The following is an 18,384-nucleotide window of genomic DNA, read 5'->3' on the forward strand; positions in this document are numbered from 1 at the left end:
ATTATCGTGATGCAGAATCCAACTATCAGCAATGTTGGCACGGACATGAATAACTCTTTTACAAAGCCTTTCTAAAATTTATTTGTAGTAATATTGGTTAACTGTTTGTCCAGGGGGCACCCACTCTTTATGAACAATTCCCTTGGAATCAAAGAAGCACACAAGCATGCGTTTCACTTTTGACTATGATATCCATTTTTTATTTTTTGGTCTGGGTGATCCCTTTGAGTACCATTGCGAACTTTGGCGTTTTGTCTCTGGATCATACCGAAAAAACCAACTTTCATCACCAGTGATAACATGGCTCAACAATTCTGGACTGATTTCCATTTGCTCTAACAGATCGGCTGCCACATTTTAACATGTTTCTCGCTGTTGTGGTGAGAGATTTTTGGGGACCATTTTTGCACAAATCTTTCTCATTACCAAGATCTTCAGTTATTATTAGACGAACCGTTTCTCGATTGATGTTGAGTTTTTCTGCAATGATTTTCATGGATAATCTTTGATCAGATTGTACAAGTGCCTGCACCCTGGCCAAGTTGACATCCGTCCGTGAGGTTGATGGTTGCCCACTGCGGTCTTCATCTACAACATTCGTTCTGCCTTCACTAAACATTTTATGCCAACAAAAAACTTCAGCTCTTGACATAACCTCCTCTCCAAAAGCCTTCTGAAACTTACCGTAAGTTGTTGTCGCGTTTTCACCCAATTTAACGCAAAAAGAAATGGCATACAGTTGTGCAATATTATGCAGTTCAATTTCCATGATGAGAGTCACAAACACGTGTTTTATTACAGCGCAACTCACGACTGAGCAGTTGCATTGATGTGCCGCTTGGACTACAAGCAGCTTATAGACCAGGGTCAAAGATATTGTGCCTACACAAGCCTGCAGAATTGCCACATCCTGCAAAGAAAATCAGTCTCATTACTTTATTGTTGCACCTCATAACAATCGATATGTCTCCACTACAGTGAGTAGATTGTCATGAAGGTAAAGTTCTGGGTCCGGACAAATGGTACAACGCTGACAGAAGAGCATGACACACGACTTTGCGGCTGAACACTGGAAGCCGTGGGCTAAAGCCCAAGACTGCGCCTTGTGGATGGCTCCCTGTAGGTGCCGCTCAGCAACACCAGTACTGGAGCAGCAGTATGGAATGCAGGAGCAGTCTGCATAAAGAGAAGGTGGGACGGAGGGCCCGACAGCTGCTGCTAGACTGTTAATGGCCACTAAAAATAGAGATACACTCAATACAGAGCCCTGTGGGATGCCATTCTCCTGGACATGGATGGAACTATGGAAGGCACTAACTTGGAAATGGAAAGTATGGAGTGAAAGGAAGTTTTGGATAAAAATCGGGAGCGGGGCCTGGAGACCACACTCGTACAATGTGGCAAGGATATGAAGTTCCTATGTCGTGTTGTATGCTTTATGTAAGTCTAAAAAAGACAGCAACCAGGTGTTGGGGACCGGAAAAGGCTGCTCAAATGGCAGAGTTGAGGGACACAAGATTACCAGTAGTAGAGCGACCTGGCAGAAGCCGCCGATATGAAGCCAGTAGGCCACGTGACTATAGGACCGGACCCAACCCAACCCAACCGCCAACACACCATACGTTCCAACAGCTCACTAAGAACATTTGTGAGGCTGATGGGCTGATAGCTATCCACATCAAGCGGGTTTTTACCGGGTTTGAGCATTGGAGTGATGGTGCTCTCCTGCCATTGCGATGGAAAGACGCCATCGCACCATATCTGGTTGAAGATGACTAAGATATGTCGCTTGTAGTCAGATGAGAGACGTTTAATCATCTGGCTGTCGATCCAATCAGCTCCAGGAGCTGTGGCAGAGCAATGTGCAAGGGCACTGAGAAGCTCCCAATCTGTAAATGAGGCATTGTAGGATTCACTGTGGCGTGTAGTGAATGAGAGGACTTTTCCTTCCAGGTGCTGTTTGAGAGTGCGAAAGGCTGGGGGCTAATTCTCCAACACAGAGGCTCGAGCAAAGTCTCGGCAATCGCATTTGCGTTGGTAGATAACACGCCATTTATGGTAACAACTGGAACACCTGTTGGGGTCTGGTATCCGAAAAGACATTTGATCTTTGCCCAGAGTTTGGAAGGTGACGTATGACGCCCAATAGTCGAAACGTATCTCTGTAAACACTCCTGCTTCCGTCGTTTGATAAGTTGGCAAACACGGGCACGGAGCGGCAGGGAAGGGTGCCGCTTATGCCACTGTAGAGCTTGCTGATGCTCCTTAATTGCTTCACTGACTTCAGGTGGCCACCAAGGGACTGTCTTATGCATCGGGCGAGGGATCGCATTTTCTGCTGCAGAAACAATTATTGTAATCACCCGCTCAACCATGACATCGATGTTACCGTGAGGGGGAGATTCAATGGTGACAGCAGAGGTGAAAGTTTCCCCACTTCGCCTTGTTTAAAGCCCATCGTGGTAGGCATCCATGGGCCTGACACCGGGACAGTGACAGAAAGATGGGGAAGTGGTCACTAACACAAAGGTCATGTGCTCTTCAGTGGATAGATGGGAGAAGTGCTGGGCTGCAAATTGATAAATCAATGGCTGAGTAGCTACCATAAGCCACACTGAAATGTGTGGTGGCCCCAGTATTTAAGAGGCAGAGGTCCAACTGAGACAGTAAAGTTTCAACATCTCTGCCTTGGCCAGTAATCATGGTGCCACCCCACAAGGGGTTATGGGCATTAAAATCTCCCAGAAGTAGGAAAGGTTTAGGGAGTTGGTCAATCAGTGCAGCTAATACAGTCAGGGGTACTGCACCATCTGGAGGAAGATATACATTGCAGACAGTTATTTCCTGCGTTGTCCGTATTGAACTCCGCCTGACACACTATTGTAGTCGCTACGGTTCCTGCAATATCCTTTATAGCCACGGAGGGCAGGAGTCCACATTGCCAGGAACCAGGTTTCCTGGAGGGCAATGCAGAAAGCAGGTGTAAAGCTTAACAGTTGCCATAGCCCAGCCAGGCGGTGAAAAAAAAACCGCCTCAATTCCACTGGAGGATGATGATATCGTGAGACTGGGAACGCATGGAACATTCAATGAGGCAGTTTACAGCTCAGGGTCACCTGTTGCCAGAGCAGTCTACATCCATTGTGTCTGAGGGTCCGGTGAGATCTAGGTCCTCAGTGGACGCCAAAGTTCCACCCCATCCTCAGACACAGAGCTTGTGGGTAGCGGTTGTGTGGATGCCACCACAAGTTCCTTGTTCTTAGGGGTTTTCTTTTTGGATTTCTCTCAGTGTTCCTTGGGTGTCCCTGGCTGGGAGGACTTATCTGGTTCAGTCTCCGGGACTGAGGATGAGCCTGAAGCCCTACGACCAGCTGCTTTTGGGCTCTTCAGCTGTTGGCAGGTGTCATCTTTCCCACTAGCAGAAACCTGGGAAGGGAGTGACTCAAGGGACCCCTTCCTATCGAGAGGAGCCGAAGAAGCCTTACGCTTCTCTGTCTCAGAAGTGGTGACTGTAATCCCCAACTGTGTGTGTGTGTGTGTGTGTGGGGGGGGGGGGGGGGGTTTGCTCCAGAAGTAGGTGGTGCGGGAGCAACAGGGAGGGCAGTGCCCCCCACCATCAAGGAGGCAGGTAATAGTCTCCCAGTTCTGAGAGGCGACAGGAATTGGAGGAACTGATGTGAGAACTGTTCTTGTAGCAGCAGTGTATTTGGAGGGGTCATAGCCACAGGATGCAGGTGCTTACATTTCCTCTTGGCCTCTGTGAAGGTCAGACTGTCCAGGGTCTTATATTCCATGATTTTCCTCTCTTTCTGTAAAATCCTGCAGTCTGGCGAGCAAGGTGAATGATGCTCTCTGCAGTTGACACAGATAGGAGGCGGGGCACGTGGAGTATTGGGATGCGATGGACTACCACAATCTCTACAGGTGGGGCTGGAAGTACAGCGGGAAGACATATGGCCGAACTTCCAGCACTGGGAGTCCTGGGGGGGTGGCGATGCCACCTTGACACTAGGCGATTTCACAACCTCAGAGCCGAACTTCTAGTCTCATGTTTGCGTGCCTATGTCCTTCGTGCAGCGAGGGGTAACAAGAACAGAACTATTAAGTGCCAGACGGAAGAACACAGGGTTTGCAACTAGCCAATAACTTGCGAGCTACTTTGCTTGAATCTCTTGGACTGCCCGCTCATCAAGATACACAGGACAATCCTGAGGAAGCGGCATGGCCGCCATTGCAGTTGATACAGTGAGGAGAAAGAGGCGACAATCGCCCTTGTGCACATCCCTACCACAGGTTACATGTTGGGCTGGGTGTCAACAAGACGTTCTGGTGTGTTGAAATGATGACACTGGTAGCAGTTTGCAATGTACAGCCGGACTGTGATAATTTCACTGCCTGCTTTGATCTTGGGTGACAGCAAGGGGGAGGAAAAGAGTGTGGGTGGGCACTAAGGAGGAATCTACCTTTTTCATTGCACAATGAATGGCAATGCCACCCTGATCATAGAGGTAAGATTGGATGTTGGCCTCGGTTAGACCATCGAGCAGCCTGGTGTAAACTACACCATGGGAAGAATTCAGAGTTCTATGGGCCTCGATACAGACAGGGTTGCCGTGGAGAAGCAAGGCAGCAAGCAGTTGTGCTTGAGAATCAGAAGCAGCATCCAAAAGCAAAGTGCCATTCCATAAATGAGAACAGGATTTCACAGGGCCAGCAATTGCATCAACACCTTTCTGAATAATAAATGTATTGACTGTGGCAAAGGACTAACTGTCTTCAGTACATGAGAGCATGAGGAACCGTGGTGCAGCAGGAAGGGTCATTGAATCATTAGCCTCATTACGTTTACATTTCGTCAACATCGATGGGGTGTATGATTGACTCATTGCAAGAAAATCCCCACGATTGCCAGCATCTCTGATGGCGCACTCCTTCCAACTTGGGGCTCCCTTCACAAGGGGGTGCACCCACCTTAGGTGATTGTTCACACCTCAGGTCACACCTTCCGTATATCTGACAGAGGGACCAATCGGCAATTTGGGAAGGTTGCAGCTCAGGCAATCACCCCTTCCTGGGCCTGGCCTATACTACGTGGTATGTGCGAACCCTACCTGTTGACCCGGGGCTGGGATTACATGTTACCCAGTAACCTGTTACGTATCAGACACATGAGCCGGCCTTCAGGAGGGCACAAGGAGGAAGAAGAAAAAGAGGGACCTTACATGCCGAAGCAGAGGAACAAGAGAAGAAGGGAAACAAAGAAAGGAAAATGGAGCAAAAAACAAAGGTGGGACTGTCCTTACGTCAGCAACAGACAATGCAGAAGATTCCGAATAACACCAGAGACATGTTCCCCAAGGGAGGAGTAAAAGTATAGCAAGAGGATTGACATGCAGCACTGAAGGGAAAAAATGCTGCAAAGGCTGGGGCCCCATGGTAGCCAAGCATGAACCTGCCAAAGAGTGGCGAGCCCCACAGAGATAACTTCAAACTTCCAACACATCATTTAAAACTTTACACCCAAATGCCAGAGTATATGGGGTTAAAAATTTTCAAAAAAAACAAAAGGCAGTAATATATTTAAGATAGAGCTTGCTTCACTGAAAAGATTGCTTTTTACTCTTCTGGTGGAAAAGTGTTGTTATTCTGTCGATGAATTCATTGTGGACAGCTTCACATTCTGAACACAGGGATTGTATTAAATGTATTATTTTATGTACATGTGTAGCTGTAACTTAGAAATGTAAAATATAATGTAAACTTTTGTATTTCTCTTAAAAAAAGTGAAAAAGTTTCTTTTGTAAACCTTGACATGTCTCCTGTACATCAAATCAAATGATTTGAAAATGGTATGTAATGAGATGAATAAATCACATATCACAACATCCTAAATGCCATGGCTCAAAGAAATTAGGTAGATGCAGTATTTTTTTACTTTCAAAAAACATCTTATTCTGTACTGCAGCATTGTTTATCAACAAAACTATGATTACACAGGGTGTCAAACAAAATTTGTGCCTGGCTTGAGAATTACTTGGTAGGCAGAATGCAGCATGTTATCTTGGATGAAAACTCAGTAACAAAAGTAAAAGTAACTTCAGGTGTGTCCAGGAAAACTTGTTGAGACCCTCGTCATTAATTTGCATATTAATGACTAGGCAACTGTAAGCTTGTTCTGTTATTGTCTTGGCTGTCTCTGGCATGGGTGTATTTGGGCTCTTTATAATTATATTTGTGTCATCAGAAAATATCATACTTTCTGAATAGTCCCTCGGTGTCTTGGCTAAATCATTTATGTAGATTTAGTTTAGTTTCCCCTTGCTAAATTTTGTGACATACATAATCTAAGGACTTGGCAGGAACACAGGAAATACCAATGGGGTAATTTTCCTCGTTTAGCAACACCATATATTGCTTTTTTTCAGTAAAGACTCCTTTACAGAAGCCACACTGAGCCACTCTGTAAATGCTGTTGTCAGAGATGTGGTTCAGTTTTCCCATTTTAAGCTACACTCTCAAAAATTTTTATATCACTGGAACAAGGGAGATGGGTTGATAATTAGAGGCAAGTTGCTCATCTGCAGTTTTATAGATACGTGATACTACCACAATCTCCAATTTTTCATGAAATACACCTTGTCTCATTGGTTGGTTCAAAGATACACTTGAGGGGGCACTATCAATTCAGCACAAGGTTTCAGTACTTTGGTTCAAATACCATCATAAACAGAAGAGTTACTGCGTTTCAGTGGCTAATGATTTTTGTAGCCTCTCTAACAGATGATTTGGCAAAACTGGTGGAGGAGTATGCAATGCCAGTCATGGGCCTACTTTCATTGGTATATTTTTTCTCCCGTGTTTTTAGCTGCTATTAGGAAGAATTCATGGAATGTAGTGACCAAGAGTTTAAATTTAACTCATCTGTGCTCACTCCTACTGCCATTAGGTTTCATTTGCATTACTGAGTTTATCATCTCATGTCTAATAATGTTCCAAATTGTCTTTGCTTTGTACTTGTAATTTTTTTTGAATTTTTTGTGCATAGGACACGGCTTCTTGTCATTCTATCACATGCTGAAGAATTTTGTACTTTTAGACCTTGATTAGAGCTAGTCCTCTGTATTAAATTATCTCATCATGGCACAAGATATTTTGACCCCTGCTATTGACACGGGATTTCAAATTGAGTCTGCATTTCTAGATTTCCAAAAGGCTTTAGACACTGTACCACACGAGCAGCTTGTAATGAAATTGTGTGTTTATGGAACATCATCTCAGTTGTGTGGCTGGATTTGTGATTTCCTGTCAGAGGGGTGACAGGTCGTAGCAATTGATTGAAAATCACTGAGTACAACAGACGTGATTTCTGGCATTTCCAAGGTAGTGTTACAGGCCCTCTGCTGTTCCTTATCTATATAAATGATTTAGGACATAATCTGAACAGCCGTCTTAGGTTGTTTCAGATGATGCTGTCATTTATCATTTTGTAAATTCATCAGAAGGTCAAAACTAATTGCAAAAAGATTTAGAAAAGATATCTGAATGGTATTTTCTGAAAGTATGTGTGTGGAATGTAGCCATGTATTATGGAAGTGAAACATGGACGATAAATAGTTTAGATAAGAAGAGTACAGCAGCTTTGAAAATGTGGGTCTACAGAAGAATGCTGAAGATTATATGGGTTGATCATGCAACTAATGAGGAGGTACTGAAGAGAATTGGGGAGAAGAGAAATTTGTGGCACAACTTGACTAGAAGAAGGGATCGGTTGGTAGGACACGTTCTGAGGCATCAAGGGATCACCAATTTGCTATTGGATGGAAGCATGGAGGGTGAAAATCTTAGAGGGAAACCTACGGATGAACACACTAAACAGATTCAGAAGGATGTGGTCTGTAGTAGTTACTTGAAGATGAAGAGGCTTGCAGAGAATAGAATAGCATGGAGAGCTGCATCAAACCTGGACTGGACTGATGACTATGATAACTGAATGGTGCGAAAATTGGCAATTGACCCGAAATAATGAAAAGTGTGAGGTCACCCATATAAGTGCTAAAAGGAATCCATCAAACTTTGGTTACATGATAAAATAGTCTAATCTGAAGGCTGTAAATTCAGCTAAATATCTAGGAACTGCAATTACGAACAATTTAAACTGGAAAGAACACTCAGAAAACGCTGTGGGGAAGGCAAACCAAAGAGCGTGTTTTATTGGTGTAACACTTAGAAAATGTAATAGATCTATTAAAGAGCCTGCCTACAATACACTTGTCCACCCTCTTTTGGAGTACTGCTGCACAGTCTGTGATCCTGTCCAGACAGAATTAATGAGACGCATCAAGAAAGTTCAAAGAAGAGCAGCACAATTTGTATTATCATGAAAAAGGGCGGGAGGGGGGGGGGGGGGGGGGGGAGAGGGGTGTCAAGGACATGATACAGGATTTGGGATGGACATAATTAAAACAAAGGCGTTTTTTGCTGCAGTGTAATCTTTAAGAAATTTCAGTCAACTGTCTCCTCCAAATGCGAAAATATTTTTTCGATGTCATCCTACATAGGGAGCCACAATAATCATAATAAAATAAGGGGAATAAGAGCTCACGGAAAGCTAGAGGTGTTTGTTTTTTTCCACGCACTGTTCAAGACTGGAATAGAGAATTATTGTGAAGGTGTTTCAATGAACCCTCTGCCAGGCACTTTAGTGTGATTTGCAGAGTATTCATGTTGATGTAGAAGTAGATGTTTGCCATCTTCCCTGCTGGCTTCCATTGAAATTGACGTAACAATGGAAATAATGTTGTGGCACTTGATATAGAGAAAACTCACTACCTGGACTGTTCAGGCAACTGCAGTCATGTTTTCTCCACACAATTCCAAATTTGTTGGCTATTACAACACACGACCAAATAACCACCTTTCAATCTAACTTGAGACTTCAGGCTACAATGAGGATCAGTCTTGTCACAGAGCCTTAATGAAATATCAGGAAGGGATCGGAGGGATCACACTATGCACAGTGTATGTAAGCCTGGAAGCCTAATTCAACATGCTGAAGGGACTGTCCCAGCAGCTACTGAGGAAAGAAGGTGCAACCACCTGCAGGTTGTGGCACACATCTGAATGATCAATGCCTGTCATCTGGGGTCTGAATTCATACTTTCATCATTCCAGCAACTGCTAGAGAGGACTGAGAAGACCAGAGTTGTGGGCAGAGTTTCAGCAAAGCTCTCAATCTGCACCCTTGTCCTCCATAATTGATCATGGCCTGCTAGTTCTGAGCAGAGTGGAAGGCTGGAACCAGAGACTATGAAAATTTGGAACAAGCTAGACTACGGCTTTCAGAATTTATGCCATAGGGTTGAGGATTGCAGGGGTGACCTAAATGGGTCAGGGGTGCACAATGTGAAACCATGAAGTGGAGCATTTGCAGCAAAGTTGCACGAGTTTGAAGTAGTCCTAAAAAGCAGTGCAACTCCTGTAACACTAGATGCATAAATCTGGTTAAAACCTGAAATTGATAGCAGTGACATTTTTGGTGTAAATACAAGTGTACATTGAAAGGACAAGCTAACTGGAAACAGAGGCGGTGTCCAATTAATTTATGTAGTAGACAAAAATATAAAATCCACTGAGACAGAAGTCTGCATGTGCAATGGTTAGGGCAAGACTCATTATCAAGGGTGGACATGTAATTGGATATTCTATCAACCACCAAACTCAACTGCAGATGTAACAGAAAAATGTCAATTCACTAGTATGTATGTTCTCTATTCATGCTGTCATGATTGGAGGACAATTTAATCAATCAACAATTGATTGGAATGCTTACAGTTTTGTATGTGGAGGGCAAGACAAAACAGCTCACAAAACAAGATTAAACGTCTTCTCTGAAAAGTGCTTAGAGCAGATATTTCAGAAGCCCACTCATGATGGAAAAATGTTAGATCTAATGGCAACAACAGACTCACCTCTGGGGGTCTCCAAACAAAGTAGTAACAGTGATTATGAAGTGGTTGAATGTGTTTGGTATTCAAAAGCCTTCAATGTCTACATAGAGTATTAATGAAAATACAATGGTATCTGATACACAATTAAATTTGTGACTGGACTGAGGATTGCTTGGTAGGGAGATCAAAGCACATTATCTCAGAAGTTGACATAACTTCAGGCATGCTTCAAGAGCTTGGGAGCCTTGAGAGTCCTTTTGTATGTTAATGATATGGCAGACAATATTTTAATAAACTGGAACTTTTGCAGATGGTATGGTTATACGGTAAGTAATGATGTATTATCTGATAAAAGCTGTGCAACTATCTAGTCAAAAATGGTTCAAATGGCTCTGAGCACTATGGGACTCAACTGCTGAGGTCATTAGTCCCCTAGAACTTAGAACTAGTTAAACCTAACTAACCTAAGGACATCACAAACATCCATGCCCAAGGCAGGATTCGAACCTGCGACCGTAGCGGTCTTGCGGTTCCAGACTGCAGCGCCTTTAACCGCACGGCCACTTCGGCCGGCTCAACTATCTAGTCAGATCTTGTTAACATTTCAAAGTGGTCCAAAGATATAACATGCACAATGTAAAACTGCACACTTAACAAAACGAAGAAAGGCATAGTCCATACAACTCAGCCAGGCTACGAAAAAATCTTACCTTCATAGTCTCTGATGTTATTGAATTTAACATTAAGTTAAAATAAGGGACTAAGTAAGGAATACTTTTTTTCTCTCCAAAAAAATTTCTGCTCTGAGATACAGTCCTCCAAAGATGACACCGCATATAGCATTTTGAAGACGCAAATTTTAGAAAAAATTTTAAATACTCTATCTCTGGAACAGTTCTAGATTTATTTTTTTGAGAGATAACTGATTTACAATTACAAAGAAATTTTCTATTTGAACTTATCTGTCAAACTTCTTTTACTATAGCATTTTGAACTTCTTTTGCCAATTCATAAGATTTTGATTTTTTTTCTGTTGATTGGTACCATATAGTTCTACATTCCCTGAAAAGGAGAGCTTCCACTTTTAGGTTGAACAGGTTTAATAAGCAACTGAAATTTCTGCCATACATAAAACCTGTTTTATTATCACATAACAGGCTCATAAAAATCAAAACCTAGCCTTATTTAACATAATTTTACTTTTGAAAGATGAGTAAAACACTCATTTTTCACGCATTGTAAATGGTTCCAAAATGTATGCGAAAGGTCCAAAGACTTAAAGGTTTCCATTTATACAGCTACTGTGCACTCTGTTTTATATTGAAATTAGCCAGTCAATGAACTAAAACTGTGTCCCACTGCTTCAGTATCTTCCTTTGATATAGAATGATGCCGTCCTGTTGAACCAATAAGAACTGGAGCACTTACAATTTTCAAAACATTGTGAACAGGAAGCGAGCCCTTATGGCATTGTTGGTGTCCTTCAGCTGGAAATCTATAGCCAGCAGCTGGTCCATGTGGTAGCATATACTTCACTACAATTTCATTTAACTCATAACTGGTGTCTAATCTCTGCAATCCATCAGTCACTGCCCCACCCCCCTCCCACACCAAACACACACACACACACACACACACACACACACACACACACACACACACACACACAGGTTATGAATCTGAATATTATCCTGCTGTTTCTGAGGTGTTGGCCGAACAAACAAAATTTCCTCTTTCCTGCGTGCAATATAAGTTCACCCATCACTGAGTCCAAAAATGTGTCTTCTGAATTCCTTTCACAGGAGTAGTTTGTTTGGACCATTCTCCTTTTTTCTGCTCACAGAATCCTTCGATTTCCTCTTTGGACAAAAGAATGAGGGCTGTGGATGTGCAAGATTTCACGACACTCGTAAAATCCTAAGCATTCTGAATCACAGCGGTATTTGGTCTGGAAAGATTATGTTTCGTAGCATGGTGCTTCAGCAGGCCGCCTACACCATCGCAAAGCCCCTTCCCATGACCAGTAGCGCTGTATACACAGTCATTTGGCACAAGCAACTTTTTCAAATCAAACAGCTGGTAATGATTTTTAAAATGACTAGGAGCACCATCAGGAATAATGATGATCATCTGACACTTTTTGCAGCCGAAGAATTTTGCCCATTGCTAGCAAAGCATGTGCTGCATCATGTCCTGTGTCATCACTAATAACAGCACCACTTGTGGTATTTTTTTGAAAATATGTCACTCCTGTAAAAACTGAAACTTGTCATTACTCCAATGATATCCTTGTACTTCTTGTAGGAGAATTACAGACCAGTTCTCAGCAAAATCACAGTGAAGCACTAAACACAGTTCTTCAGCCTGTACACACCCTTTCACTTATGCAACATGATGTTGTTGCAATTTCTTCAGATACTAGTGTGTTACTGCTTTCACTGACCATTTACCAAGTTCCAAGTTCATCAATGAAACTGTCAAAGGCAACAGTTTTCTTAATTAGTTTATTTTCCTCCCATGTCGCATATGCAATTTCTGCAGAGTTATCTGCTATGTCTTCCAGGCCAAGTGTCTGTAAAGACAGTCCTCCCTTTCCAGGGCAGTCACCACTTTCTTGAAACAAACAAGTCTCTCACTTTACGTCACAGACTAATGACTTCACACGCTCAACCAAGGTGTCATATGCCATGTGCTCCAGCAAGTTCTTCAAAGTTAACACACAATTTTCAAAATTCACGCAGCACACACACACACAAACAGACATCTCTAGGTGGGTGTGGATCTACCCACTTAGGTCATAGTGCATAAAATCTTGAGCTTCCAATATGTGGAGTTGTATAGTTGCTCTTATAAATTGCAAAACGTTCTTTAATACTGTGAGTCATGTACCTCTTCACTTTCACAACTTTTTGACCTTCAACTGTTACAGTTATGGTACTTTTTTGTTGGCACTCTGGTGAGAAAAGTCCCATTTATCTTCTAGATAAAATGAAAGGACTATTTGAACTTGAGTTGCTTCTACAGGATGACCATAATAGGGATCTGGTCTTCCAAAGACTCCTTTTACAGACCTCACATTTCTTGATTTGTCTACCATGTGCTTTTATACTGATGGAATGTGGATCAACAGTTTTCTTTGAAAATGTCTCTGGAATAATAGTTAAAACTTGCACCTTTTCACTGTAGGATGCACAATATTCAACAGCTGAATTGATATTTGTGAAAAATTCCTGGTAAGAGGTGCAAGAGTGCTTTGGTTCATTTTCTTCTGAAGACGGAATTTCTACTTTGAAGAGTGTGGTCGGTTTTGCTGTAGTGTACTCATTCACAGCTTTAATAATTTCTCTGCACGTTCTTGATACATAAAGCTTATGACTCGACTTCACTGACCACGGTTTCTTAACAGGACTAACACCTACCTCTGTAGTTGACTGATTCAGGGTATTTAATTCTTCCTCTACTGATGCAAAATCTGCACCATGGGAGGCTTCACCTTGTTCAGATACTATCATTGTTGTTATTCTGTCAAACATTTAGAACACAAAAAGCCGTCACTTGAAACATCTTCACTTTGAAACAGTCTTCAAATGAGAACTCTTATTCCCAACCTGAACAAAGTCTTTTTTTTGTTTGCTTTGTATATCACTCTTTTATGGATATAAAAATAGTCAGCACACTTCACTCTCCTGTGGCCCCAGTCAGAAGACATTTCAAGCACTCCTTTTCACAAAACACACTAAACCGGGTCAACTGGCAAATTCATCACGAAAACACAGAACTCATTGATGGTCTCAGGTTTCTTAGAAGCCTCATCAGTAAACAAATTAGCACTGAATAGTTACAATATAGAAACCTACAATGAACAACCATGGCAAGGAAACTGACAAGAAACTACAACAAAGTAAGAAATATTTGCAACAATGAAAATGAAAAGAAATGACTGCAACAAAGACAAAAGAAATAAACATTGAAACAAAGAAATTAGTAAGAAACAACTTCAGTGAAGACACACATTACCCTTGAATGATTTTTAAAAAATAAAACCTGTCCAACTTAAAGGTGGAAGCTCTCCTTTATAGAGGATATAGTACTACATGGTACTGATCAACAGAAGAAAATCCAACTTTTCTGGATTGGCATTTTAAAAAAAACTAAATTATAAAAAAAATTTTCAAACTTTGACAGAAATGTCTAAACGGAGGATACAACTGTAATCATAAAGCATTATCTTTCAAAAAAAAAAAAAAAAAAAAAAAAAAAAAAAAAAAAAAAAAAAAAAAAAAATCTAGGACTGTTAAGATACAGCATTTTAAATTTTTTTTTTTCAATATTCACATCTTCAAAATGGTGTTCACAGTGTCATCTTTGGAGGTCTGTATCTCGGTGCAGGATTTTTTTTTTTGGGGGGGGGGGGGGGTTGAGAAAACAAAATATTACATGTTTCTTTCTTACCCCTGAATTTTAACATATGCTAAATTTAACAACATCCGAGACTATGAAGGTAATCCCCCGGCCTGAAGTGATTCGGATTATGCCAAAAAGTAAGATCTAATGACTGCTACATCACTAAAATAATACATTTGGGATCAGTCAAGTCACTCAAATATACGGATATAATAGTTTGTACAGATACAAAATGGAATGAATATCACAGACAGTGTACTAGATAAGCCAAGTATAGGCAGCATCCCATCTTAGAAAATTAGGAAGGTGAACTCAAACCTGGAGTTTTCGTCTGAAAATATAGTTCAAGTGCATGGGATACATACCAAATACAACCAAGAGGAGATATTGAATATATACAAAGATTAGCATGAATGGTCACACATTTGATCTACAGGAGCATGCCACAGATATGCTGAAAATTCTGAATTAACAGATGGTCTAAGCTAGATACCCATTACCCTGAGAAACTAGAGATATTCTTTGCACAACTCCTGCAGACAAGATTAAATTAGTTACAGCACACAATGGAGTAATTAAGCAATCATTCTTCTTGTAACCTATTACCGGGCTGGAATAGAAAGAAACTAGTAATCAGGACTGAAGTACTCTCTACAAAGCACTTCACAGTGGTTTGCATAATAGATCTAGATACGAAAGCTGTGGCATCCGCAATCCTAGGATACATTCATTAACGATAACCACGAATAATCTGAAGAAATTTGATTTGTTTCAGCACTGAAATCTTTCGTTTCAGTGTGATAGTGCACACTACAAAATATTGGTAGCGGTAGGAGAAAAAATACTGTTTTGAGATGATGACACCAACGAATGTAAATACAAAGAGGTTACCGTAGTTTTTACGTGCTAAGCTTAACAGCAACAGTTTAGGTAACTCATGCCAAGTGTCCTAATTTGCTAAAACACTTAATGGCGTTGTTATTACAGTACATACATACCTCTTGCACCTGTCGCATTCCTGAAATTAAAAATTCTGTTTAATACTTGGTAACTAGCAGGATAAAACTGTAAAACATGTATTAAACAATTAAAACGCACCATCGCAGCATTACACGGATACTGTGCCAAGGTCATATTATCTTTTGCCGTTCGGATTTCTTTCTGTCTCATCCTTTGCTTTTCGGCTTTTTTCCGCTGACCTGTCTTCTTTTTCGGCATGTTGGACTACACCAGACGTACTCGACTTTCTACTGTGCGAGTGAACGATTACTTACGTCGCACCAAAGCAACGTCAACCAAATCCACAGCTGTTCCTCTTTAAAGATGTTCGGTCCCAGTTTCCTCAACAGCGGAACCTCTTTCCTTTACAAAAACTGTGCAGCTATATATTTGGTTTGTACTATTACAGCCCACTTTTTCGGTTGTAATACTAGGTAGGACATAACTGCCGACTTTATGTCAGCTGTAACTGTCATAAAGCCGCAGTAGTGTATAAGTGCACAGGGCAAATTCCTGTCCAGAAATATTACCTGTGATATTACCATGGATATTAGGCTGTCGCTTTTGATGTGGAATAGCTTCGGATCCTAAGCAGAGTTAACATAATTAACGGCGCGCAGTTTCAAATTATATTCCGCATTGTACTTTACATCATTTTACTAGTACCGTTGTTTGCTTACTTTGATTCCTTTAATTTCCATTACGTGTTATGGAGGCCGTGAGAAAATTCTGAATTAAATTTGTGTCTTCACGCGATCTGCTGCAAATAAGGTAAATGTGATGCAGGCGGAAGTTAATGGCAACATACATTTCTAATTAGCGCTTGCAGGAAGCCGAGAAGTTGATGTTTGCCTTCTGCCATACTTTTGATATAATTTACTTAAAATGAATATATATCGATAAGTAAGGACCCAAGTCACAGTCTGCACAAGCATCCAAATCGAGGTCAATAGTCGTTTCATGAATTCAGTTTGTATTCCCTTCGTTTCTGAGTGTTACAGCTCAATTTCTTTTCAGTTATTTCTTCAAATAAATTTAAACAATTAATGCAATCGATACTGTCATGATTAATTTTAAAAATAACTTTTACGTTGGGGAGTGACGTGTCGGAGAAAGCGTGCACTTAGCGTGTAGTAATAGGCCTACAACGTATACACTAAACTATACACAGCCAAAGATACAGAAAAGTACAATAGAAAACGTACATCATTTCTTTCATGGAGGTGTAATCATCACCCTAGCGAAGTTAATAGGAGTACACAAACCTGAAATGATGGTTGACAAAAGATTTTTATTGGTAATAAGCCTCCACAAGCTAAAAGCACATATTTACAATTCAATAGTCAGAGCTAGACTGCTGGAAACAAAGAATGCCTGTATTAACCTGACTCAGGCATACATCAGAAAAGTTTCTTCGCCAGAGGTTGTTCATTTGTAATGTTTTGTGACCGTTTCACAGTATGCAGTAATAATAGAGTCCCCCCCACCCCCTCCTCCACCATCCCTTCCCCTTCCTCCCCCCATGGTATGGAGTACAGTTGAGGGAGAATGTACTTTGCCTTCGGTGAGCCCAGAATGTAATCCCATGAAAGCCACAGAAGATGGTGGAGGGAACCGAAACAGGAGTGCTGTTCATCGTCCGAACACATGGATGTGAGTGCAGCTAGGAGCAATGTTTGTTGTTTGATGTAGTGTGGTGAAGGAGCTTAAGGCTCCTCCGGCAGGTTCATGGCATTGTCTGGTGTGCGTGTGAGAGGATCATTGCTGAGGACCCAAACTAATTTCAAATGGTGAATGGAGATCATTGTAAGATGTCATACAGTAAAATGATAAACATGTTGTCTCCCTTTAGGAGAACTTTATGTGGCCCTGGATATGATGCTGCAGTGCCAGATGCATGGTGTCATCTCTTAACATCATGGAGTCACAATGTACCTTTTCATGAAAAGTATTGATGCACTGTGTCATTGTGGCAGCTGTTTGCAGGCCCATGCAATATGTTTTCATATTCTGCTGACTAGTTCCATTAACTCCAGTGCATTTGGTGGCTAACAGGATCAACAAATGCTGCCAAGAGCTGTAGGGGTTCACCATGCAATACTCTTTGAAGGAAGTGTGTACACCCGACATCACCCAAGGGGAGTGTGTTGCACTATTTCCCATGTGGCACTTTAAAGCTGCCCCAAGAGTGCAATGCCACTACTCAGCCAGCTTGTTGCTTTGGAGGTGGTAGGCAGTTATGTGAAAGCACCTGAAACCACAAGTCTGAATAGTTCTGTGAACAGTGATGACTGAAACTGACAGCCTTGGCCAGTAGTAATCACATCCTGGCAACCAAATCTAGAAATCCACAACTGTATGAATGCTTTAGTTGTTGATTCTGTGGTAATGTCTGCCAATGGTGCTGCCACCAGCCACCATGTCATATGATCAGTCACCAAGAGAATGTGTTTGTAACCATTTGGCCCTATAAGGGTCCCAACCAAGTCTAAGTGATCATGTCGTAATCTGCCTGTTGGGACCTCAAATTGGTCTTGGGTGAGGGTGGTGTGACATCCTGTTTTGTTTCTCTGACATGCTGCACATGCTTCTGTCTGTTATCACTTTAGTTGAGGGTCATGCCCCTGGATAAGACAGTCAATGCAAGCAGTCAAAGACATGTTTCCGCATAATCAAATAAACCAAAGGGTGGGCCCTGCACTGCAAAATTTTGCACCAAATCTGCTTCTCCAAACCATGGAGTGTACAAAGTTTGCACTTGTGGCTGATGTTTGTGTTCTGCGAAAGTTCTTGAGTTTGTGGGCCTTGTTCCTGTACCACTGCAAGATCCTCATAATCTACACTTGCCAATTCATGACAGATAGTTAGTCACCATGTTTTTGGCGCCCCTGAGATGCTCTACATAAGTTGTAAACTGACTAACATAATCAAGATGTCAAAATTTCCTTGGTGAACAGTCACTGCCTGGCTTTCGTATTGCTTCTGCTAGTGGGTGGTGATCTGTGAAGATAGTCAACTGTCTACCTTCCAATTT

General features: G+C 41.6%; 1 protein-coding gene across 1 annotated transcript in view; it reads right to left on the reverse strand.

Moving 5' to 3' along the window:
• The window catches only part of LOC124622107 (zinc finger protein 330 homolog), a 76,703-nt gene extending 60,873 nt beyond the window's left edge, over positions 1-15,830 (reverse strand). Inside the window, exons 1-2 of the mRNA XM_047147715.1 lie at positions 15,450-15,830; positions 15,350-15,369 (exon numbers count right to left, since the gene is read on the reverse strand). Coding sequence (XP_047003671.1) covers positions 15,350-15,369; positions 15,450-15,569 — 140 coding nt within the window. The 5' untranslated portion in view covers positions 15,570-15,830. The remainder of the gene's footprint in view (positions 1-15,349; positions 15,370-15,449) is intronic.
• Between the last annotated feature and the right edge of the window lie 2,554 nt (positions 15,831-18,384).

Source organism: Schistocerca americana, chromosome 7, assembly GCF_021461395.2.
Source record: "Schistocerca americana isolate TAMUIC-IGC-003095 chromosome 7, iqSchAmer2.1, whole genome shotgun sequence".
Lineage (NCBI taxonomy): Eukaryota > Metazoa > Arthropoda > Insecta > Orthoptera > Acrididae > Schistocerca > Schistocerca americana.